This window comes from Symphalangus syndactylus, chromosome 20, assembly GCF_028878055.3.
Source record: "Symphalangus syndactylus isolate Jambi chromosome 20, NHGRI_mSymSyn1-v2.1_pri, whole genome shotgun sequence".
Taxonomy (NCBI): Eukaryota; Metazoa; Chordata; class Mammalia; order Primates; family Hylobatidae; genus Symphalangus; species Symphalangus syndactylus.
The window spans coordinates 36893533-36917804 of record NC_072442.2 but is presented as its reverse complement, the minus strand read 5'-3'; the positions used below and the strand labels follow the sequence as shown (position 1 = coordinate 36917804).

The following is a 24272-nucleotide window of genomic DNA, read 5'->3' as shown; positions in this document are numbered from 1 at the left end:
AGGTTCTATGCCTTTGACCGAGGAGGGGTAGTGGGGTGGGAGCCTGAAGTACTGGTATCACTGGGGACAACTAACCAGCCTTGTCCTTGTGGCCCCCAGGATAGACGTGCATAGGAAGGAGAATGCAGGTGCAGCTGAAAAAGCCATCAGTGTGCACTCTACCCCTGAGGGCTGCTCCTCCGCTTGTAAGATGATCTTGGAGATTATGCATAAAGAGGCTAAGGACACCAAAACGTAAGTCTCCAGCTTTTCTTGGATCTTCAGGGATTGCTAGTCCAGTTGAGCCTCCCCAACTCAACTTTCAAGGTTTTATACAGACATATAAGAAATACAGTCAGCAATTGTACAAAAAGATGTAAACTGAGAAAATCTTTCTTCTACAGGACTTTGTCACTTAAGCTGGAGTACAGTGGCATGATCTCAGCTCACTGCAACCTCTGCCTCCAGGTCTCAAGGAATCCTCCTGCCTCAGCCTTCTGAGTAGCTAGGACAACAGGCATGCACCACCACGCCTGCCTAGTTTTTTGTGATTTTTGTAGAGATGGGGTTTTGCCATGTTACCCAGGCTGGTCTTGAACTCCTGGACTCAAGTGACCCACCCAGCTCAGCCTCCCAAAGAGCTGGGATTACAGGCGTGTGCCACCACACCCCACCCCTTCTTATTCCTGTTGTATGACCTCCTAGAAATTCTGTGCACTCACAGGTGTGTGTATATTGTGTATGCGTGCCTACATGTATGGATATGTGTGCCTGTGTGTATTCATGTGTGTGTGTGTGTGCACATGTGTTTTAGCTCAGAGAGAATCACACTGAACAGGCTGTTCTATACTTTTTTCATTTTCTGTATCAGCACATATATTAGTACATATGGACAGACCTCATTCTTTTTATAGCTGCATAGAATTCCACAGTATAGCTATTCATAGTTCATGTAATCAATCTCCTATTTCTTGATGGGTGTTTAAATTGTTTTAAACTTTTCCTTATCAGAAAACAGTGATGCAAGGAATCTGCTTACAGATGTTCCTTTACACACTTGTGCTGTTTAAAATAGCTTTATTGGCTGGGCACAGTGGCTCATGCCTCTAATCCCAGCACTTTGGAGGCTAGGAGTTCTAGACCAGCCTGGGCAACATAGTGAAACTTCACCTCTACAGAAAATAGAAAAATTAGCTGGACGTGGTGGCCTGTGTGTATAGTCCTAGCTACTCGGAAGGCTGAGAAGGGAGGATCGCATGAGCCCAGGAGGTCAAGGCTGTGGTGAGCCTTGATAGTGCCACTGCATTCCAGCCTGGGTAATAGAGTGAGGCCCTGTCTCAAAAAATAAAATAAAACAAATTGGCTTTATTGATGTTCAATTGATGTATAATAAATCATACATATTTTTAAAGTATGCAGTTTGATAAGTTTTGAGATGTTTTACTTGGAAATGCCAAGTCTGGGGTGGCATGGTGATTGAGTCTTCATGATGCCCACAATTGAAGGAGCTCTTGTCTTCCACTTCTTCCTTTGTCTTCCCAAGGGCTGACGAGGTTCCCCTGAAGATCCTGGCCCATAATAACTTTGTAGGGCGTCTCATTGGCAAGGAAGGACGGAACCTGAAGAAGGTAGAGCAAGATACCGAGACAAAAATCACCATCTCCTCGTAAGGCTCTCTTCTATTTTTCCCTGTTTATGAGTGGGGGATGCATGGGGGCCAGAGTCAATATTTCATCACGGAACCTTGACATGTGCTTTTTTAAAATGGATGCTCTTTCTGCCTCTTGAAGAAAAACAGTCGAAGTGGTAAAGAGCATTTAAAAAATCCCTGTAAGGACTGGATCTGCCCATTCCCACTGCCATATGGGGTGGGGGTGTTGTAAGGTGCTACCTCTGCAGTCCACGTCCAACCACATCACAGCCCTCTTTCCCTGTGGCTCGTGGACAGTCTGCAGCTAGGAGCCAGGGACTCAGGGCTTTAGGCTTATCTGTCACTGTGAGAAGTGACCTTGGCCCTTTTCTGTCTGTGGTGGGCTGCTCCTGCAAGCAGTGTGCTTCTTCATTTCATCAGAGACTAACCTGTGGGCAAAGTAATTGCTCTTGTCCAAAAAGGTATAGGACATGGATTATGTAGAATCAATGGGGAAACTTGGAGGCACAACCGTAATCTGAGATTGGATCCATTGCTAACAGAGGAGTTGAAGTTAGGTATTGTCATCTCCCTCCATCTTACTCCCTGCCCTGGTTACAAACTGGGAACACCAAAGACTGGAGTTGCAGAGTTATTTGCCAGAAGTTGAATAGGCTGCAGAAATGGTGGGCCTATGACTCAGCTGGCCTCTCGTCTTTGTTCCTGCCGGGGCCTGGTCCTGGCCTGCCAGTGAAAGGACACGACTCTGCTCTTTCTGCCAGGTTGCAAGACCTTACCCTTTACAACCCTGAGAGGACCATCACTGTGAAGGGGGCCATCGAGAATTGTTGCAGGGCCGAGCAGGAAATAATGAAGAAAGTTCGGGAGGCCTACGAGAATGATGTGGCCGCCATGAGCGTGAGTGCTGGGTAGTACCCTCTGCTTATCTTTTCCTGAGTCTTAGCAACAGCAACTTGTGGGGTGCAGGGTGATGGACATGTGCCCTGTGCCGTGTGGCCTTGGAGCTTCAGTTGATGCTTTTGGACTTCGACTGTCAGAAATAGTATTTAAATAGTATTTAATTAGCAAGGATTCTTCACCTGGTTCCTAGAGTAGGGGTCCAATCTTGGGCTTTGAGTCCTGTGATTCCAAGTATGTGTACAATTTGTGTTTGTGTGCACTTTATTGAAATGGGGGGGTCCATCATTTTCATCTGATTTTTATTTTATGATTTTTGAGACAGGGTCTTGGTCTGTTGCCCGGGTTGGAGCACAATGGTGCAATCATAGCTTACTGCAACTTTGACCCTCTGGGCTCAAGGGATACTCCTGCTTCAGCCTCCCAAGTACCTAGGAAACTACAGGTGTGCACCACCATGCCCAGCAAATTTTTTAAAATTTTATTTTTTGGAAACAGGGTCTTGCTGTGTCACCCAGGTTGGTCTCGATCTCCTGGGCTCAAGCGATTCTCCTGCCTTGGCCTACCAAAGTACTAGGATTATAAGCATGAGCCACTGCACACAACTCATCTGATTTTTAAAGGAGACTTGGGGTTGGGGTACAGGACCAAAAATGTTTAGAACCAGAGTCCTAGAAGTCAAATGGAGCTCTGTCTCCACGCCTTTTTCTCATATAGGGGGATTATAGTACAGTGTCGTGGGTCTATCGTCTGTCTCCAGCAGTCTGAACAGCCAGAGAGGAAGGACTCCTGAGGGTGTGTAACTGTTTGGCATTTCTGGTTGCAATTGCTAGCCGTTAGTCCAGTGAGAACATCATATCACTTAAAATTCCACACCGAAGTGTGTAGGTGAGAGTGTATGAAAAGCACAGAATAGGCTTTTGTGCAAAAGTATGTAATTCATGGTTTTGGCCCACTTCCCCTGGGGCTACTTGCCTTTTGTACAGCCAGGGTCACACACGAGGCCCTGTCAGGGTGTGCTGACTCCTCCTCCTCACCTTTATTCCCCAGCTGCAGTCTCACCTGATCCCTGGCCTGAACCTGGCTGCTGTAGGTCTTTTCCCAGCCTCGTCCAGCGCAGTCCCGCCGCCTCCCAGCAGCGTTACCGGGGCTGCTCCCTATAGCTCCTTTATGGTAGGTGGAAGATCTTATTACACGGGACCCCGGGCCCATATGTGGCCTCCCTTAAGGGGGACCCAGCATGCTATGGGAGTTGGATGCTTGGCAAGTTTGCAGGGAGAGGGAAGGAAGGTCTCAGAGGCGTCCCTCCTCTCCAGTGCTCCTAGCCACTGGCTCTGAGGCTCCCAAATGTCTGCCTAGAATGCTCCCGGGGCATAGATAGCACTGTTCTCTCACTCTTTCCTGGCCTCTTCCATTTTCCTGGCCTCTTCCCTTTAGCCCTGCTGGGCATAGGAAGAACTAAAGAGCTCACAGCATCCGTTGGCAGCCCATGGTGGCGGTTTGGTGCCTGTGCTCTTTCCTCCTTGAGAATGCAAGGCAGGGGAGTGGAGGGTTTCTGGGCCATGCTACTTGGGCCCCCTGGTAATAACGCCCCCTGTCCTGGCAGCAGGCTCCCGAGCAGGAGATGGTGCAGGTGTTTATTCCCGCCCAGGCAGTGGGCGCCATCATCGGCAAGAAGGGGCAGCACATCAAACAGCTCTCCCGGTTTGCCAGCGCCTCCATCAAGGTGATCTGCTCTGTGGGTCGTCCTGTTTCTGGAAAGGGAGGGGGCTCTGCTTTTATCACTCTGCGCTTTCTCCCATATTCCCCCTACTCATTTGGGAATTCTGTGTGTCATGTGAGGGACCTTTCCCCCATGGAATCGAAGTCCTCTTTGTTTTTGACCTTGCTTGGTCCCCATGGGATGGCTTCAGTGCTTCTGGGTTTTCAGGCTGGGCAGGGTCAGGGTTATAACACAGAAAGAGAACTTAGGTTCTAACACAAATCGACTTGGGTTCAAATCCAAGATCCACCTCATCACCCCTTCCTCCAATACGCTATATGATCTGAGCCTCACTTTCCTAATCAGTACAATATTATGAAGCTATGCAGCCAAAGCCCTTCGCTCACGTACTAACACCAAGTAAGTGTTAGTTGTCTGTCACCTTCCCTGGCCAAGGTCCCGGGGAGAGAGAAGGGAGAATCTGTCATAGTGAAACAAGGATGCTGTTAAGTTTTCACAAACCTAAATCCAGTTGCTTTAGTTGTCTTAAAAGCTTTGAGCAAAAACCTTGATTGTCCTCCAGTGGAGGTGCAGTCACTGCCCTCTATCCGTTGATCATTTCATTTGTGTCCTTGCCTGTTGGCAAGACTCCACTGAAACCTCTCTGGGAGATTGGTAGGTGGAGGGGGCCGGAGGCCCTACTTAGAAAGTGTCATTGAAGCCAATCCTTATAACTGAGCACCTCTGCCCTCCTAATAATTCTGGTGTGCAGGCGTAATGATGTGGGCTTCAGGGTCTTTGTTCTTCCTTCCCTAAGTCTTCAGAATGGGTAGTTGGGAGTAAGGGTGGTAGAAGGGGAACTGGATGAAGTGGACATGGTGGGGGTCTTCCCATAGAGGGTCCCTCATTGACTAGCTTTTTGCTTTTTAGATTGCACCACCCGAAACACCTGACTCCAAAGTTCGTATGGTTATCATCACTGGACCGCCAGAGGCCCAATTCAAGGTTTTGGTCTTTATCGTTTTCCAAGCTGAACATGGAGGAATTGAGGTTGGGTATTTCCCCTGAGGTAGGAAAAAGGCTGGGGCAGTTTCCCATTAGCTGTCAAGTCCTCATCACATCTTTAAGCCTTTCATGCAGGATAAAGGGCTGCAGAGCTATTTTCAAATTGACATCAAACTGGATTTCTGTTGACTTCATCTTCCCTTTTTAAGGTCCACAGAAGAAGATGGGAAGGAAAGAAGTCTGAGGGCATCTTATTTGCACTCTGCCGTCATTTCTAGGGAAGGCCTTTAATGCCAAATTCTCATCTTTTATGTCCCCACTAAATCCTAAGGTTCTCAAAATTCTGATCGGACAGCCAAAAAATGAACCATCAATTAGCTTAACCTAACATATGTGAAGATAGAGGACTGGGACAGCTCTCTGGGCCACTGGAGAGTCAGACAGGCCTGCCCTCTGTGTGACTTGATTAGTTGCCATTCAGGGCCTTGAAATGCTGGTCAGTGCCACGTCCAGACTCCATAGGTCTGGTTTGTAGCTTGTGAATTAGATTCCTCTGGGAACTATTTTTTCCCTTAAGAAGTGTTTATTCAGTTACTCATAACTCATAATCTCCACCCAGGGTCTCCAGTATGATAGCTAAGTGGAAGGAATGCTGACAAGCTGCCCACCTCAGCCTTGCCCTTCACCTGCCTTAGATGGTTAGCCCGCCTAGGATGGGGAGGGCCTGTTGGCCAGAAAATATGGGCTGGAGCTTCCTTTTTCCCACTTTTCCCTTTTGTCACAGGTATATGAACCACTGATTAACAATTACCTCCTCTTCTCAGGCTCAGGGAAGAATCTATGGCAAACTCAAGGAGGAGAACTTCTTTGGTCCCAAGGAGGAAGTGAAGCTGGAGACCCACATACGTGTGCCAGCATCAGCAGCTGGCCGGGTCATTGGCAAAGGTGGAAAAACGGTGAGCTGTGAGGGCCAGGTTGAAAGCCCTGGGCCTTGGTCTCCAATCTCAGCAGCTCTCTCTGGCCTCCTGTACTGCTCAATCTCAGGACTCCTGATTTGCTCATTTACTTGATTCTACTCCCCAAGCTCAGGTCCTGACTCTTCCAGGTTCTCCCTACTAGTCACCCTGGCTCCTCCCTCCAACCCCACCCATGCTTTCTTGATGGCACCCTGAGCTCCTCTCTGGCCACCCCCAGGTGAACGAGTTGCAGAATTTGACGGCAGCTGAGGTGGTAGTACCAAGAGACCAGACCCCTGATGAGAACGACCAGGTCATCGTGAAAATCATCGGACATTTCTATGCCAGTCAGGTACATATGGTGCTCCCCCATAGCGGGAGGGCTGCAGGAGCACAGGGAGCAGAGAAGCAGAGACTCCAAAGGTTGACCTTCATGACCTTGACAAGTCCTGGGGCCTCAGCCACATCTGCCTGCCTCTGAGCTAGGTTATTGCCCTCTTTCAGGTGCAGAAGTGGGATGTGTAGATGACATATTCCCTCTTATTACTCTCTAGGGAAAGTAATTTGACAAGTTTAATGTACATATATTGTATATAACATTTTATATATATATATATAACATAAAAATAACATATATAACATTATATATATAAATAACATATATAACATTATATATATATGTTCTACGTTAGTCCCTCCCTAACCCCTTTCTGCACTGGTTATGAAAGAAGATTGGTTTTGTTCATGGAATAATAACAGTACTAACACCCTGGATTGATGCATTTTTGAAATGTAGTCCCTCTGCCTTTCGCAGAATGGCTGTTCTCTCCCTGGTTTCTGCTCCTCCACCCTCCCATTCCTTTCCCAGAACTCATCATTGCCGTTCAGCACTCAGACAGGCTCCAGAGCGTGGAAGGGAAGGCCAATATCAGGTTCAAATTTTGCTGAACCTCAGCAAGGCAAGCAAACAGGTGGTTGGCAGCTAATGGTGTTTTCCTAAAGTCTTAAATCCATCAGTGTTAGAACTGGAAAGGAACTTTGGAGACTGTTGATCACAGTTCCTACAATTCATAGAGGATATCCAGATCTTAGCAGGCTTGTGGTCTGCTGGGGCTGCTAGAGCAATTGGGGCAAACTGGCTCTTGGTTTTTTGGCTTCCAGTGCCATATAGTGTAGCATCAAGTATGAAGGTTTTGGAGCCAGGGAGCTTTGACCTCAAACTTCACATACATAGCCTTTCTGCTATGTGACCTTGGATAAGTAACTTTCTCTGATAACCCTTTGAGAAGTATTAATAAGAGGCTTTAGTTACATCTCAACTATATATATATATATATATATACATACATACACACACAAAAAAAGAAGTATTAATAAGAGCCATAATAATAATAATATCTAAGATTTATCGATGCCTTTGATATACCCAGCACTGTTTTATGTGGCCTATGTATATTAACTCATTTAATTCTGACAACAATTTCATTTTATAAATGAAGCTTAAGAGGGTAAATGTGAATCTTTAATTCAGCTGTTTGTTTTTTTTTAAAGAGAGTAAATGATACATCCAAAGATGCATAAAGCCAGGATATATTAATATTAAACACTGAAGCAATTTTAGCTGATCAGAACGAGAATTAAATGAAAAGCTCTGTAAAACATCAAGCCAGGGTTGATGGAGTTGGACCTCTTATTGACTTCCACATTATTTTCCCAACCTAGATCAACTTCCTCTTTTTTTTTTTTTTTTTTTTTGTGACAGGGTCTCGCTCTGCCATCCAGGCTGGAGGGCAGTGGTGTGACCACAGCTCATTGCAGCCTCTACCTCCCAGGCTCAAGTGATCCTCCCACCTCAGGCCCCCCAAGTAGCTGGGACTACAGGCAGGTCCACCACGCTCAGCTAATTTTTGTATTTTTTTGTAGTGATGAGGTTTCACCGTGTGGCCCAGGCTGGTCTCAAACTCTTGGGCTCAAGCGATCTCACTGCCTCAGCCTCCCAAAGTGCTGGAATTACAGGCATGAGCCACAACGCCCAGCCTCAGCTTCCTCTTTAACCAGGAAAGGAAGCACTCATTTATGGAAAGGAGACATTCTGGTCTTCATTCTATGAAGTGAATCCCATTTTGCAGTTGATTTCCTTTATAAAACTTTATTCTTAGGGAAGAACCTTTTAAGAAGAAAATAATAAAAGATTTTGTATTTTGTCCATTTTCACAGTGAAGCTTATGTATTTATGCTTTTTGATTAATCCATATCTGGACTTTATTTTTTATTTTTATTTTTTATTTTTACCTTTTTTTTTTGAGACAGAGTCTTGCTGTGTTGCCCAGGGTGGAGTGCAGTGGCACAATCTTGGCTCACTGCAACTTCCACCTCCCCTGTTGTAGTGATTCTCCTGCCTCAGCCACTCAAGTAGCTGGGATTACAGGCGCGCGTCACCACATTCGGCTAATTTTTGTATTTTTAATAAAGATGGGGTTTCACCGTGTTGGCCAGGCTGCTCTTGAACTCCTGACATCAGGTGATTCACCCACCTCAGCTCCCCAAAGTGCTAGGATTACAGGCATGAGCCACCGTGCGCCTGGCCATATCTAGACATATTATTCCTCTTCCTGGAGTATTAAAATGAAGCGTGGATTTGTGATGATGTCTTCTAAGTTATGACCCTCTACAACGGGGTCCCCAAACCCCGGGCCAAGGACTGGTACCGGGCCGCACAGCAGGAGGTGAGTGGCAGACGAGCGGGCATTACCTCTTGAGCCCCGCTTCCTGTCAGATCAGGGCGGCATTAGATTCTCATAGGAGGGCGAACCCTGTTGTGAAGTGCTCGAGGGATGCACAGTGCATGCGAAGGATCTAGGTTGCACACTCCTTATGAGAATCTCCTGCATGCTGATTTGAGGTTTCATCCTGAAACCACTTCCCCACCCCCACCTCCATCCGTGGAAGAAAAATTGTTTTCCATGAAACCAGTTCCTGGTGCCAGAACAGTTGGGGACCACTGCTCTACAATGTGTGATGTATTTCTGCCTAGAAACTCTAGGCATTCTGTTTTGGGTTTGGTAATGTTTATCAACTTTGTCAAGTTTTAAATTCTGATGAATGGATTGATACTGTTTCTCCTTCATGTCCCCCAACCCCATCTCCCACTTAACACCTACCACGTTTGCTGTATTTTCCAGGGGATACTCAGGCTCTACTGGAGGCAAAGAAATATAAGGTCAACCCAACCCTCATCCTTTCTCTTTATCTTTCTTCTGAGTCCTGTGTGACCTGTTCTGTTTATTGCCTGTGTCTGGACCTGATGACCTGTCTTCCGTGGAAGGCTGTCTCCTTGGAGGTCCTCACACCCACCCTCTTGCCTTTTCTTGCTGCAGATGGCTCAGCGGAAGATCCGAGACATCCTGGCCCAGGTTAAGCAGCAGCATCAGAAGGGACAGAGTAACCAGGCCCAGGCACGGAGGAAGTGACCAGCCCCTCCCTGTCCCTTCGAGTCCAGGACAACAACGGGCAGAAATCGAGAGTGTGCTCTCCCCGGCAGGCCTGAGAATGAGTGGGAATCCGGGACACCTGGGCCGGGCTGTAGATCAGGTTTGCCCACTTGATTGAGAAAGATGTTCCAGTGAGGAACCCTGATCTCTCAGCCCCAAACACCCACCCAATTGGCCCAACACTGTCTGCCCCTCGGGGTGTCAGAAATTCTAGCGCAAGGCACTTTTAAACGTGGATTGTTTAAAGAAGCTCTCCAGGCCCCACCAAGAGGGTGGATCACACCTTAGTGGGAAGAAAAATAAAATTTCCTTCAGGTTTTAAAAACATGCAGAGGGGTGTTTTAATCAGTCTTAAAGGATGGTTCATTTCTTGACCTTAATGTTTTTCCAATCTTCTTCCCCCTACTTGGGTAATTGATTAAAATACCTCCATTTACTGCCTCTTTCTATATTTACACTAATTGTTTTATCTTTATTGCTACCAGAAAAAAATGCGAACGAATGCATTGCTTTGCTTACAATATTGACTCAAGGGAAAAGAACTGTCAGTATCTGTAGATTAATTTCAATCACTCCCTAACCAGTAGGTGCAATAGGGAATGAAGAAGAGGGGAAAATGGGGAGAAAGATGGTTAAGATACATAATAATCCACGTTTAAAAGGAGTGCCCTTGTGGCTGATCTATGCCAGATCACCATCTTCAAATTGGCACAGCTGAAATTTCCCCACTCTGTTGGGGCTTCCCCACCACATTCACGTCCCTCTCCTGTGTAGGTTTCACGTTATGTCCAGGTGCACATAGATGGTATTGAATGCTCAGCAGGGTAGGGGCTGACCACTGTCCCTGATTCCCATCGTTCTCAGGCGGATTTTATATTTTTTTAAAGTCTATTTTAATGATTGGATATGAGCACTGGGAAGGGGACACTTAACTCCCCTTGATAAAGTCTCAGTTCCATGGAGGACTTGAGTGGCCCCAAAGGCTGCCACGGTGCCCTCACCCCAGCCCATGTGCTCCCATAAGGGCTGGTTCCTAGAGGCAGGGGTTGTGGGGCACTCCCAGCCACGGCACTGTTTGCTTGGTGGTGGGACTTAGAACCCAACCCTGAGCTCCCGATAAAGCTAAAGTCCATCATCTGGCAAATTCAGTAAATTGGAGAGTACTTGCTTCTGTTTGTATCTGAGAGGAATTTTTAACTGACGGCTTCTGTCTCCATGAATCATCATCAGCATGATGAAAGGTGTGTCTAAAAAACAATTCAGAATACCAGCAGCATTGTACAGCAAGGGGTAAATAAGCTTAATTTATTAATTTACCAGGCTTAATAAGATCCCATGGAGTGTTTAGCCCTTGTGGGAGACAGAAGCCATCAGTTAAATGAGGTTAGGCCTCTCCTCCTAATATACTGATTGACAATGCATATTAGCCAGGTAATGCACTTTAGCTACCCTGGACAATGCTATCAAGTGTGCTGGGAAGGGAGGAAGGCCTCTCTACATATGGAAAAGCCCATGCGTGGAGTTCCCCTCCTTTCAACATTGCAACAACAGTAACAACAGGACAACCGCAACATGTGGGCGTAGTCAGGCAATGCTGTGTGCGAAGTAAACTACCTCAAGGTATGAAGTTACCTCAGCAATTATTTTCCTTTTTGTTCCCCCCAACCCCATTAAAAAAAATTTTTTTTTGATTTTTGTTTTTTTGCGGCTTGCTGATATTTTATATAAAAAAGAAAAGCAAAGCAAAAGAGAAGCTGATAGTCTTGAATATTTTATTTTTTTAATGAAAAGAAAAAACAAGAAAGTTATGTTTCATAATTTCTTACAACATGAGCCAGTAACCCTTTAGGAACTCTCTATGGAGAACAGGCCTGGTGGGAAAGGTTTTGGGGGCTGCACCCTTAGGAGGAGGCTTAGTGCTAAGAGGGAAGGCCCAGGTTTGAGAGAGCCCAGAGGGGCAGAGCCCAGAGCCTTGTTTGGCCCTGTTCTCTGACTTCTAGAGCCCCAGCTGCTGGCCGCTGCTGGAATATCCTACCTGATAGGATTAAAAGGCCTAGCAGAGCTGGGGGCTCTCAGTGGTTAAACAATGCCCAACAACCAACCACCTGGCCCTTGGTCTCCTCTCTTTCCTCTTTTGGTTAAACAGCATCTCAGCCAGCTTTTCCCACCAGTGGTGCTGTTGAGATATTTTAAAATATTGCCTCCGTTTTATCGAGGAGATAAATAATAACTAAAAAATATACCCTTTAAAAAAAACCTATATTTCTCCGTCTAAAAATATGGGAGCTGAGATTCCATTCATGGAAGAAAGACAAGGCCACCCTCTCGCCCTCAGAGAGGTCCACCTGGTTTGTCATTGAAATGCTTTTCATTTTTTTTTTTTTGTTATTGTTTCATTTCAATTCCGTCTTGCTATTCTTCTTAATCTGTGTCCATAGATCCAAGGGGCAAACAGATACTAGTTAACTGCCCCCACCTCTGTCTCCCTGTCTTCTTTAGATCGGTCTGATTGATTTTAAAAGTGGACCCAAACTTAGGGAATTCTTGATTTAGGGTGGCTGGTGGCAAGGAGGGGCAGGGGATATGGGGACGTGACTGGGACAGGTTCCTGCCTTATCACTTTCTCCCTAGGACATTCCCTTGTAGCCCCCAGAATTGTCTGGCCCAAATTGAATAGAAGCAGAAAAACATTTAGGGATCACATCAGGCCAGTAGAATTAAGCCTCTCCACTTGTCCCATAAAAAGGGTCTCCCAGCTTTCCATCTCTGGCTCTATGTGCTTTATCCCAAAACAAAGCAGATAACGTTCAGACGTCGGCCATTTAGTAATTTAAAGCGAATTTCCAGCAGCAAGCATGCTTTGATATCTGGTTCAGACTATCATCAGGAAGAAAAAAAAAAAAATCCCACAGTACCTGAAATGTGATTGTTGCAGTGTTCAGTTTCCTTGGGGGCCTGCTCCCTTCACACCTTGAGCCCAAGTCCTTTTCCATTGTCTGATTCAGCTCCCAGAAGAGACCAGGAAGTGTGTGGCAAGGGACTGGAAAACTTCACTTGCTTGGATTAGGCAAGGCTCCACTCATTGTTGATATTTGCCCAGCAGGAAAATCGTGTAAGTTATACCACCAGAAAGCAAAAGGAGCATGGTTTGGTGGTTAAGGTTTAGTGGGATGAAGGACCTGTCTTGGTGGGCCGGGCCCTCCTGTGCCCTGTAGGCTAGGTCTTAGGGCAACTCCTTGCCCTCCTGCTCAGCACCTCCATTTCCCCATCCTTGGTGAGATAACAAGCTATCGCGAAAAGCACTTGGGAGATTTGGATGATTTGAGAAGAGTGACTTAAAAAAAAATGCTTCTGTGCTCTAAGATATATATGTGTGTGTGTGTGCTACATATATATTTTTAAGAAAGGGCCATCTCTTTAGGATATATTTTTAAATTCTTTGAAACACATAACCAAAATGGTTTGATTCACTGACTGACTTTGAAGCTGCATCTGCCAGTTACACCCCAAATGGCTTTAATCCCCTCTCGGGTCTGGTTGCCTTTTGCAGTTGGGATTGTGGACTCAGCTCCTGTGAGGGGTCTGGTTAGGAGAGAGCCATTTTTAAGGACAGGGAGTTTTATAGCCCTTTTCTACTTTCCTCCCCTCCTCCCAGTCCTTATCAATCTTTTTTCCTTTTTCCTGACCCCCTCCTTCTGGAGGCAGTTGGGAGCTATTCTTGTTTATGCCTCACTATTGGCAGAAAAGACCCCATTTAAAACCCAGAGAACACTGGAGGGGGGATGCTCTAGTTGGTTCTGTGTCCATTTTCCTCTGTGCCAAAGACAGACAGAGGCTGAGAGAGGCTGTTCCTGAATCAAAGCAATAGCCAGCTTTCGACATACACCTGGCTGTCTGAGGAGGAAGGCCTCCTGGAAACTGGGAGCTAAGGGCGAGGCCCTTCCCTTCAGAGGCTCCTGGGGGACTAGGGTGCGGTGTTTGCCAAGCCAAGGGGTAGGGAGCTGAGAAGTTGGTCCGTCGGCTCCTGGTTGCACTTTGGGGAAGGAGAGGAAGTTTGGGGCTCCAGGTAGCTCCTTGTTGTGGGACTGCTCTGTCCCCTGCCCCTACTGCAGAGATAGCACCGCCAAGTTCCCTTCAGGCCTGGCAGACGGGCAGTGAGGAGGGGCCTCAGTTAGCTCTCAAGGGTGCCTTCCCCTCCTCCCAACCCAGACATACCCTCTGCCAAACTGGGAACCAGCAGTGCTAGTAACTACCTCACAGAGCCCCAGAGGGCCTGCTTGAGCCTTCTTGCTCCACAGGAGAAGCTGGTGCCTCTAGGCAACCCCTTCCTCCCACCTCTCATCAGGGGTGGGGGTTCTCCTTTCTTTCCCCTGAAGTGTTTATGGGGAGATCCTAGTGGCTTTGCCATTCAAACCACTCGACTGTTTGCCTTTTTCTTGAAAACCAGTAGAAGGGAAACAGCACAGCCTGTCACAGTAATTGCAGGAAGATTGAAGAAAAATCCTCATCAGTGCCAGGGGACATAAAAGCCATTTCCCTTCCAAATACTCGATAATTTAGATGCAGAACATTTCTCTGTATTCAGACTTAGAGTAACACCAGCTGAAAACTTCAGTTTCTTTCCTTTGGATACATAAGGCTTCTCTATTGGGGTACGGGACAGGGAGGAGGCCTCATGTCTGAAGGGTGATTTAGGGGCGAGAGCCCCAGCCCTGACCCTCGGCCCTGTGCACCGCTTTGGGGCACAGTCTGATGGCGCCTTTGCTGGCGCCTTAGTATGGTTGACTCCGGATGGACAAAAGAAAAAAAATTTTTTTTCTTGAATGAAATAGCAGGAAGCTCCTCGGGAGCATGTGTTTTGATTAACCGCAGGTGATGGATGCTACGAGTATAAATGGATTAACTACCTCAATCCTTACAGTAAGATTGGAACTAAGGGCAGGGACTCGTGCATAAGGGTATGAATCCCAACCAGGACAAGTGAGCTGAGGCTTGTGCCACGAAAGGTTTGTCCTTGGGGAACAGGCAGGCCTGCCAGGATCCCCCCCATATCGATTGGGCTGGGAGGGCTGGCTGTGAGGTCCCCACTTTCTGCTTTCCTTGCCCATGTGTCACCCCTTTGGCCTCCAGCTTGTCCCTCTCTCACTTTCTATAGCTTTGTTGGACCAGATGGTGAGGAAAGGAATGGCCTCTTCCCTTCTAGAGGGGCTGGCTGGAGTGAGACCTGGGGCTTGGCCTGGAACCCACCACATAGCCCCAAAGTCAGGAAGCCTGGGGAAGCCAGAGCTGAGACCTCTTCAACGGGGTTTCTTTGAGACCCTACACCTCCATTGGGCCCTTTTTCAGTCTTCAAGGGGGGCCCAGTTGGCTCTAGAAGGAGAAGAGGTGAAGCAGGATCCTTTGCCCTGGGGGAGTCTGAGGGCCCGGTCCTTGGACTCATTCAGGCTGTCTTTGTAGTTGGGGGAGTTCCACTGGGCGATCCCAGCCCCTCCCCACCCACCCTCTAATGGACCTCCTCATAGAAGCCCCATTTCACTTTTGTTTTATCTACCTCTTAGCAAAACAATAGATAAATTAGGTAGTGGCAACTCCACTTGCTTAGGTTAGGGGGGGAAAAAGATTTCTTTTTCCAAAGGAAAAAATATTACCTTGAGAATACTTTCCAAAAAATAAAATAAAAAACCAAAAAAAAATTGTTTTTTTTAAAAGAGGGAGACATTTTCCAGTGACCACTGGATTGTTTTAATTTCCCAAGCCTTTTTTTCCCCCGTAAATAAGTTTCACTCTGGCGATTTTCTTCACTTGTTTAAGATAACGTGCTAGCTATTCTAACAGGTAACAGCTTTCACAGTCTGCCCCTGGCTTGTCTCACCCCATCCCCCACCCTATTCCTGCCAGTGAGTCCTTCCTGTGCTTCTCTCCCTTCTCCTCTCCCAGCCAGCTGACTTCAGTCACCCCCATCCCCCCTCCCCCACCAATAAGCCCCCCCAGGAATAAAGGCTTTGTTTTGGGGATGCTTAAATCTTGACTGGCACTTCCCTGCTGTGGGGGCTGGGGAGCCACTTGTAACATTTCTGTGCAGATTTTATGTTAGCCACTGCTATGTAAAAGCACGTTCAAAATGAACTTCAGCAGATTATGTGTTACCATAATGAATAAACGTCCTCTATCACCATTTGGAGTCTCCCTTTTCTCCAGAATCTTGATCCTGGTCCCCAAAACCAGAGTGAATCAAAAGAGCTTCCTCCCCTGAGGCAAAGTGGATTTGTAAGCAGTTCTGAAACATCACTTACTCAGAAGAGGGAAAGATGTATTTTGATGAGTGCAAATCGGGAAGAGCTGGAGGCCTACTGCTTGGGACAGTTTTTTTTTTTTTTTTTTTTTAATATGAATGCTACCTTATTCTGTAATTGCAGCAACTTTGAAAATTGTATTTTACTGGAAATCTGCCAGCCATCACCACCCGATTTTGATTGTATCCTTCCTCCCGTCCTTTAATCTGTTCATTGCTTTGGGGGAGGTGGGGCAGCTGGCTCACACGTTGGAGTTTGTTCTTTGATGGATGAACGAACACTCCAGTTTTCTTTCCCGTGAAGGTTGTTTCAGCCACAAACCACTTCATTTTGCTGTTTCAATTTCAATAAAAGGAAACTTATATTGAAAGACAAGTATGTCTGTGTCTCAGGGTTTTTGGGTCTGGGAGCTGAGATGCTCAGCCTCAGCATGGGAGCCCTGGTTCCCAGGGACCTGAGTCATCGAAATGCAAAGTAGGCATTTTTCTTCAGTGTACAGAAGAGTGATTTTTAAATGGTGCCCTGCTCTTAATTAGCTTTGCATATTGGGACGGGGGGGGGCAGGTCAGGTGTTTGGAATGAGGGCTCCAGCATTAAAGATGTTGGGACATCACTGCAGAGAAGTAGCTGTCCAAGAAGTGACAAGGGTATGTCACTCTTCCTAACACTTACCCTAAGAAAAAAACATGTAAGTGACTTGTGTTTCTGGGTTTCCTGTAAAGGGAAAGGTCTATTCTGACCCTGCCCTCTCCAATTTTTTTTTTTTTTTTCCAATTTGGGTTTTTTTTTTTTTTTTTTTTTGAGGGTATCACTCTGTCACCCAGGCTGGAGTGCACTGGTGTGATTTTGGCTCACTGCAACCTCCACCTCCCAGTTCAAGTGATTTCTCCTGCCTCAGCCTCCCAAGTAGCTGAGACTACAGGCATGTGTCACCATGCCTGGCTAATTTCTTTTTTTTTAAGACAGTCTCGCTCTGTCACCCAGGCTGTGGAGTGCAGTGGCGCGATCTTGGCTCGCTGCAGCCTTCGCCTCCCGGGTTCAAGAGACTCTTCTGCCTCAGCCTCCCGAGTACCTGGGACTGCAGGCGCCTGCCACCGTGGCTGGCTAATTTTTGTATTTTTAGTAGAGATGGGGTTTCGCCATATTGGCGAGGCTGGTCTTGAACTCCTGACCTTGTGATCCACCCGCCTTGGCCTCCTAAAGTGCTGGGATTATAGGCGTGAGCCACCGCGCCTGGCCACCTGGCTATTTTTTTTTTTTTTTTTTGTGGAATGAGGTTTTGCCATCTTGGCCAGGCTGGTCTCAAACTCCTGCCCTCAAGTGATCCACCTGTCTTGGCTTCCCAAAATGCTGAGATTACAGGTGTGAGCCACCACGCCTGGCCTAAATAAATATTTTAATAACATGATTAAGATACTCTAATTCAAATCATCAGTCTAAATATAATTCTTGCTGACTACTGAACTGATCCATTAAGATCAAGAACAAAATCCCAAAGATACTATGTAACTATATTTTTAAAGTTTGTGGGCAGGGCAACACAGTAAGATACTAAATGGAAAAAAAAGAAGTATTTAATATAAAAAATATAGTCATTATTTGCAATTAATACTGCATTTTCAGGAAGTCCAAAAAGTTAAACACTTTTTTTTTTTTTTTTTGAGATAGAGTTTTGCTCTTGTCGTGCAGGTGGGAGTGCAATGGCGCTATCTCGGCTCATCGCAACCTCTGCCTCCTTGGTTCAAGTGATTCTGCCTCAGCCTCCCAAGTAGCTGGGATTACAGGCACCCGCCAATATGCCTAGCTAATTTTTGTATTTTTAGTAGAGACGGGGTTTCACCATGTTGGTCAGGCTGGTCTTGAACCCCTGACCTCAGGTGATCCACCCGCCTTGGCCTCCCAAAGTGCTGAGATTACAGGTGTGAGCCACCGTATCTGGCCCTTAATAAACTTATAATTAATACAACTTAGTAAAGGGATCACTTAAATATAAATATCCTAAAGAAAAACAAGGCCGGGCGTAGTGGCTCACGCCTGTAATCCCAGCACTTTGGGAGGCCGAGGTGGGCGGATCACCTGAGGTAGGGAGTTCGAGACCAGCCTGACAAACATGGAGAAACCCCGTCTCTACTAAAAATACAAAATTAGCCAGGCGTGGTGGTGCATGCCTGTAATCCCAGCTACTCAGGAGGCTGAGGCAGGAGAATCGCTTGAACTGGGAGGTGGGGGTTGCAGTGAGCCGAGATGCCATTGCACTCCAACTTGGGCACAAGATGGAAAATCTGTGTCAAAAAACCAAACACACAACAACAAAAAAAGTTTAAAGGCCGGGCTCGGTGGCTCACGCTTGTAATCCCAGCACTTTGGGAGGCCGAGGCGGGCGGATCACGAGGTCAGGAGATCGAGACCACGGTGAAACCCCGTCTCTACTAAAAAATACAAAAAATTAGGCCGGGCGCAGTGGCTCACGCTTGTAATCCCAGCACTTTGGGAGGCCGAGGCGGGCGGATCACGAGGTCAGAAGATCGAGACCACGGTGAAACCCCGTCTCTACTAAAAATACAAAAAATTAGCCGGGCGTGGTGGCGGGTGCATGTGGTCCCAGCTACTCGGAGAGGCTGAGGCAGGAGAATGGCGTGAACCCGGGAGGCGGAGGTTGCAGTGAGCCGAGATCGTGCCACTGCACTCCAGCCTAGGGAACAGAGCGAGACTCCGTCACAAAAAAAAAAAAAAAAAAAAAAAATACAAAAAATTAGCTGGGCGTGGTGGCGGGCGCCTGTAGTCCCAGCTACTCGGAGAGGCTGAGGCAGGAGAATGGCCTGAACCCGGGAGGCGGAGCTTGCAGTGAGCCGAGATTGCGCCACTGCACTCCAGCCTGGGCGACAGAGCGAGACTCCGTCTCAAAAAAAAAAAAAAAAAAAAAAAGTTTAAAAAGTTACAAGTGGGTTGCTGGACGCGGTGACTCACGCCTATAATCCCAGCACGTTGGGAGGCTGAGGCGGGCGGATCACGAGGTCAGAAGATTGAGACCATCCTGGCTGACATGGTGAAACCCCGTCTCTACTAAAAACAAAAAAATTAGCTGGGCGTGGTGGTGGGCGCCTGTAGTCCCAGCTACTTGGGAAGCTGAGGCAGGAGAATGGCGTGAACCGGAGGGCGGAGCTTGCAGTGAGCCGAGATTGCACCACCGCACTCCAGCCTGGGCGACAGAGAGAGACTACGTCTCAAAAAAAAGTTATAAGTGGGTCAGGCACAGTGGCTGACGCCTGTAATCTCAGCACTTTGGGAGGCAGAGGCAGTGGGTCATCTGAGGTCAGGAGTTTGAGACCAGCCTGGCCAACATGGTGAAACCTCATCTCTACCAAAAATGCAAAAATTAGCCAGGTGTGGTGGTGTGCGCCTGTAGTCCCAGCTACTCTGGAGGCTGAGTCAGGTGAATCACTTGAACCAGGGGGGCAGAAGTTGCAGTGAGCCAAGATCAAGCCAGTGCACTGTAGCCTAGACGACAGAGCAAGACTCCATTAAAAAAAAAAAAGAAGAAGAATTAGAAGACCACAGCAATGAAATCTCCCAGAATAGAAACAGAGCAGAAGAGCAAAGTAATACAAAATAGAAAAGAAGAGCTAAGAAATACAAAGGCTAGTTGTAGAAGTGCTAACATCCAGATGCTTGTGTTAAGAGAGAGAGAAATGGGGGGGAATATTAAAGAAAAACAATAGAGATTAATTTCTGAGAATTCAAAAACTTGTCAAACCTCAGATTGAAAGGGCCCATAGCTTGCCAAAGCTGACAGAGTTGGGAAATCTCACACCTACATATATTCTAGTGATGTTTAAGTAGATCAAAGCCAAAGAGAAAATTCTAAGAGCAAATTGCTTATAAAGAAATAAGAGGCCGGGTGCGGTGGCTCACGCCTGTAATCCCAGCAGGAGGCCGAGGCGGGTGTATCACAAGGTCAGGAGTTCGAGACCAGCCTCGCCAATATGGTGAAACCCCATCTCTACTAAAAATACAAAAATAAGCTGGGCATGGTGGTGGGCGCCTGTAGTCCCAGCACTTTGGGAGGCTGAGGTGGGGCGGATCACGAGGTCAGGAGATTGAGACCATCCTGGATAACATGGCAAAACCCCGTCTCTACTAAAAATACAAAAAAATTAGCCGGGTGTGGTGGCACGCACCTGTAGTTCCAGCTGCTTGGGAGGCCGAGGCAGGAGAATTGCTTGAACCCGGGAAGTGGAGGTTGCAGTGAGCTGAGATTGTGCTATTGTACTCCAGCCTGAGTGACAGAGCAGCAAGACTCCGTCTAAAGAAAAAAAAAAAAGAAAATTCTCTAATTTACCACTATCTGACATACTGTATACTTTCCTTATTTAATCTGTACTTCATTATATATTTATTTTACCTTTTGAATTTAAGTATAGCACACATACAGAAAAGTGCACAAATCATAAGTGAATTAATCAAGGAATTCACAAACTGAAAATGTACCCCTATCACCAACACCCAGATGAAGAAAGAGGACAGCAGCAGCACCCCTGAAAGCCCCTCATGCTCATCTCTTTCCCGTCCCCACCAAAGCCACCATTCTGGCTTCTAACTTATTTACTCTCTGCCATTCCTCTAGAATCTAACCTCCATGCAGGCAGGGATCTTTGTTCTGTCTGTTCTATTTTCTAGTAGGGGAATAACTCTGCCATGGCACCATGGCGACCTTGCGTGTATTCATGCAGGCAAAGGCTTGAGACACAGCCTCCCTGAGTTTTGGCAGAACGCCTTGTGATCCTCCCAGAACACGAGGGGACTGCAGGCTTGTAAAAGGCTACTATGAGGCCCACCTGCTTCTCTCTCCCAGAAGACTGTCATGAAACTGTTTTTCGTGACTCCTGGATTCTGATTACTCAGTCTGCCCCATCCCTCCCTCAGAGTAGAGCGCAGGATACCAAACCACAGAGCTGCAGCCTCAGCTTGGCTCCTCCTCAGTAGGGTGTTCCATACTTCGTGGGACAGGATCATGGGAGCAGGCACCTTTGGCTTATCCTTCTTTTCACCACTGGTGTAAGTACTAACGTGTCAAATCTAAGAGTGACTCGTATCTTTTTTTTTCTGAGATGGGTTCTTGCTCTGTCACCTAGGCTGGAGTGCAATGGCAGGATCTCGGCTCACTGCAACCTCTGCCTCCTGGGTTCAAGCAATTCTCCTGCCTCAGCCTCCCAAGTAGGTGGGATTACAGGCACCCGCCACCACTCCCGGCTAATTTTTGTATTTTTGTAGAGACAGGGTTTCACCGTGTTGGCCAGGCTGGTCTTGAACTCCTGACCTCATGATCTGCCTGCCTCGGCCTCCCAAAGTGTTGGGATTACAGGCATCAACCACCACGCCCAGCCTCATTGTATCTTTACTGGTCAAGTCAGTCAGATCTTGGCCTTGCCTTATCTTGTACTCAGGAGTTTGATAAATTTGCCACCCAATGGTGGGGACTGTAAAGTTACAATACCCTTAAGAGACAACTTGAAGCTAAGTGTGGTGGGTCACACCTGTAATCCCAGCTACAGCAGGAAGATGGCTCGAGCTCAGGAGTTCGAGACCAGCCTGGGCAACAAATCGAGATCTTGTCTCTACTTTATAAAATTAAAAAAATAAAAAAAAGATGACTTGAGGCTTAGTGAGATAATGTAAGGGGATGATTTGTGTGCCCCGGTATCTGCTAGCATGGCCTTCACCTGAGTGGCAGGTGAGAAGGAAGGAGTAGGATCTTACCACTCTCCTACTTGTTCATGGGCTGCATGGATCCAGTTAGGGGATGGGACTTCCAGGGAGCTGGCAGCTCATGCCACCTGTTGATAAACATTGGGAGGCAGGCCAGGGTGGTGGCTCACACCTGTCATCCCTGCACTTTGAGAGGCTGAGGCAGGAAGATCACTTGAGCCCAGGAGTTCAAGGCCAGTCTGGGCACCATAGTGAGACCTTGTCTCTACAAAAATTAAAAAGATTAGGCCGGGCATGGTGGCTCACACCTGTAATCCCAGCACTTTGGGAGGCCGAGGCAGGTGGATCACGAGGTCAGGAGATCAAGACCATCCTGGCTAACATGGTGAAACCCTGACTCTACTAAAAATACAAAAAAATTAGCCGGGCGTGGTGGCGGGCACCTCTAGTCCCAGCTACTCGGGAGGCTGAGGCAGGAGAATGGCGTGAACCTGGGAGGCGGAGCTTGCAGTGAGCCGAGACCACACCACTGCACTCCAGCCTGGGCGACAGAGCGAGACTCTGTCTCAAAAAAAAAAAAAATTAAAAAAATAAAAAAGATTAGCTGGGCATGGCAGTGCATGGCTATAGTCCCAGCTACTCAGGAGGCTGAGGTGGGGAGGATTCCTTGAGCCCAAGGGTCGAGGCTACAGCTACCATCGTGTCACTGCACTCCAGCCTGGGTGACAGAGGGAGATTCTGTCTCAAAAAATAAAATAAAATAAAATAAAATAAAATTTAAACAAAACCCAAAAAATATATTGGATCCACATTGGGAGGTCCAGCGGCTAGAGGTAGGATTGGGGCCCAGGTGTTCAAAGTGACTTGGAGGCTGAGTTAATGGTCACTTAAAACCAAAAGTAGTGCAAAGCTGTGCTCCCTGGTGCAAATTACTCTGTGTGCTTCTAGCTACTGCATAACTCCTGCAGTACCTGTGTTAAAAGTCCTTGGTCTGTGTTTCTGTAAAAAAACTGCCTAACATATTAGGCAAAAAACTTGCAGTGAAGAGGGTGGGGAAAAGGATAAAGTGACTTTGCAAATGAGACTCCAGCTCATTCACTGTAATGAACTATTGTAAAAATGTGTCATTGGTGCTGAAATGTGTTACAAGTTTGAATTGTTTTTCTTTTCTTTTTCCTGCCCCTTGCAGAGCAGGGCTATAGGCAGTGTGCCCAGAGTAGCTACATGTTTGGATTTTGAATGTGCATAAAGTGTTGGAAAATTCTTCTGCTGTCCAAAATTTTCACTCTATAATGATGTCTTGCTGACTGGCAAGTTAAAGATCTCATTCTTAGTGGCCTTGGCTGCCTGCCAGTGGGAGCAACCCCGACCCATAAGCCCCAATGAAACTCAGGACCTCTTTGCCAAGTAAAGTATTTTAAAACAATGTAGGTGGATTTACAACACTGAATTTCTCTGGCGGTCAAGGAGAAACTTCTGTCTTTTACAAAGTAAGAAAGTCTATGTTCCTGATACAGAACTTGTAACTCAGCAAAAGTTGGCCAAAGAAGGCCTGTTTGTCTTGCTGTAATACAGGCTTTATTAGTTTCCTAAGGTGGTTGTAACAGGTTACCACAAAATGTGTGGCTGAAAACAATAGTTGTGGAAGCCAGAGGTCCAAAATCAAGGTGTCAGTAGAGTGAATTCCTTTTGGAGGCCCTAGAGGATAATCCACCCCAGGCCTCTCTCCTCGCGATCCTTGGTATTCATTGACCTGTAGACCCATCACTCCACTCCGCCTGCATCTTCACATGGCTTTCTTCTTTGTGTCTGTCTTTCTCTTATAAAGACACTCATTGTTGGATTTAGGGCCCACTCTAATCCAGGATGATCTCAACCCCAAATCTTTACCTTGATTACATCTGCAAGAACACTTAATCCAAATAAAGTGTTGGACTTATTCCAAGTCACATTCTGAGGTCCCCAGTAGGCCTATCTTTTGGGGACACCATTTAACCCATGACAGAGGTCATACTACAAGGAGCTTTGGGCCACCTGCTCCTGACAGGTTGTCAACATTGGATTTTTAACCCTTTCCTCCTGGAGGAAATAAGATCACAATGCCCTTTTGTAGAAAGATAGGTGATATCAGCAAGCCAACCAGCCAGGTACGGATCAGGACACTTGGATGGTAGTGACCTGCATGCTGAAGCATTTAGTGACAAGGGGGACAAGTGGCACTTGCCTGTTGTCCTGAAAAAGTTAATGGTTTGCATTGGTGGTTGGACTTAGAGATAATGGGAAAAGGGCCCCATAAAGCTATGAAAAGCACATTGTGATTGTTGTTCAAGGCCCTTTAGGACTACTGGGAAAGCAAAACTGCTTCTCTCTGACCGGTAACCATGACCACAGATGAGATGCTCCCTGGTCATCAAGAGCAGTCAGTTATGCAGAGATGCAGTGAGGTCCACTTTTGCAATGAGTGTGAAAGGAGGAATGTTAAAGAGAGGGTTGAGACTGGAGAGGTTGCTTCCTGGGCTATAGATTAGGAAGCCACACGGGTTGTGCTATTTGAGGAGTAGAAATCACTTGGTTGCCTAATGACAAACCCCA

At 46.9% G+C, this 24272-nt stretch overlaps 1 protein-coding gene across 6 annotated transcripts in view; it reads left to right on the top strand.

The window, feature by feature from the left end:
- IGF2BP1 (insulin like growth factor 2 mRNA binding protein 1) overlaps window positions 1-11372 on the top strand; it is a 55029-nt gene extending 43657 nt beyond the window's left edge. For 2 of the 6 annotated variants that reach the window (XM_055257546.2, XM_055257549.2), the window contains exons 7-15: window positions 100-234; window positions 1523-1645; window positions 2392-2527; window positions 3578-3700; window positions 4134-4253; window positions 5160-5234; window positions 6059-6190; window positions 6429-6542; window positions 9568-11372. In XM_055257546.2, coding sequence (XP_055113521.1) covers window positions 100-234; window positions 1523-1645; window positions 2392-2527; window positions 3578-3700; window positions 4134-4253; window positions 5160-5234; window positions 6059-6190; window positions 6429-6542; window positions 9568-9660 — 1051 coding nt within the window. In that variant the 3' untranslated portion in view covers window positions 9661-11372. The remainder of the gene's footprint in view (window positions 1-99; window positions 235-1522; window positions 1646-2391; window positions 2528-3577; window positions 3701-4133; window positions 4254-5159; window positions 5235-6058; window positions 6191-6428; window positions 6543-9567) is intronic. The other 4 variants (XM_055257547.2, XM_063628789.1, XM_063628788.1 and 1 more) reach the window with 3 other exon arrangements.
- Window positions 11373-24272: the final 12900 nt, after the last annotated feature.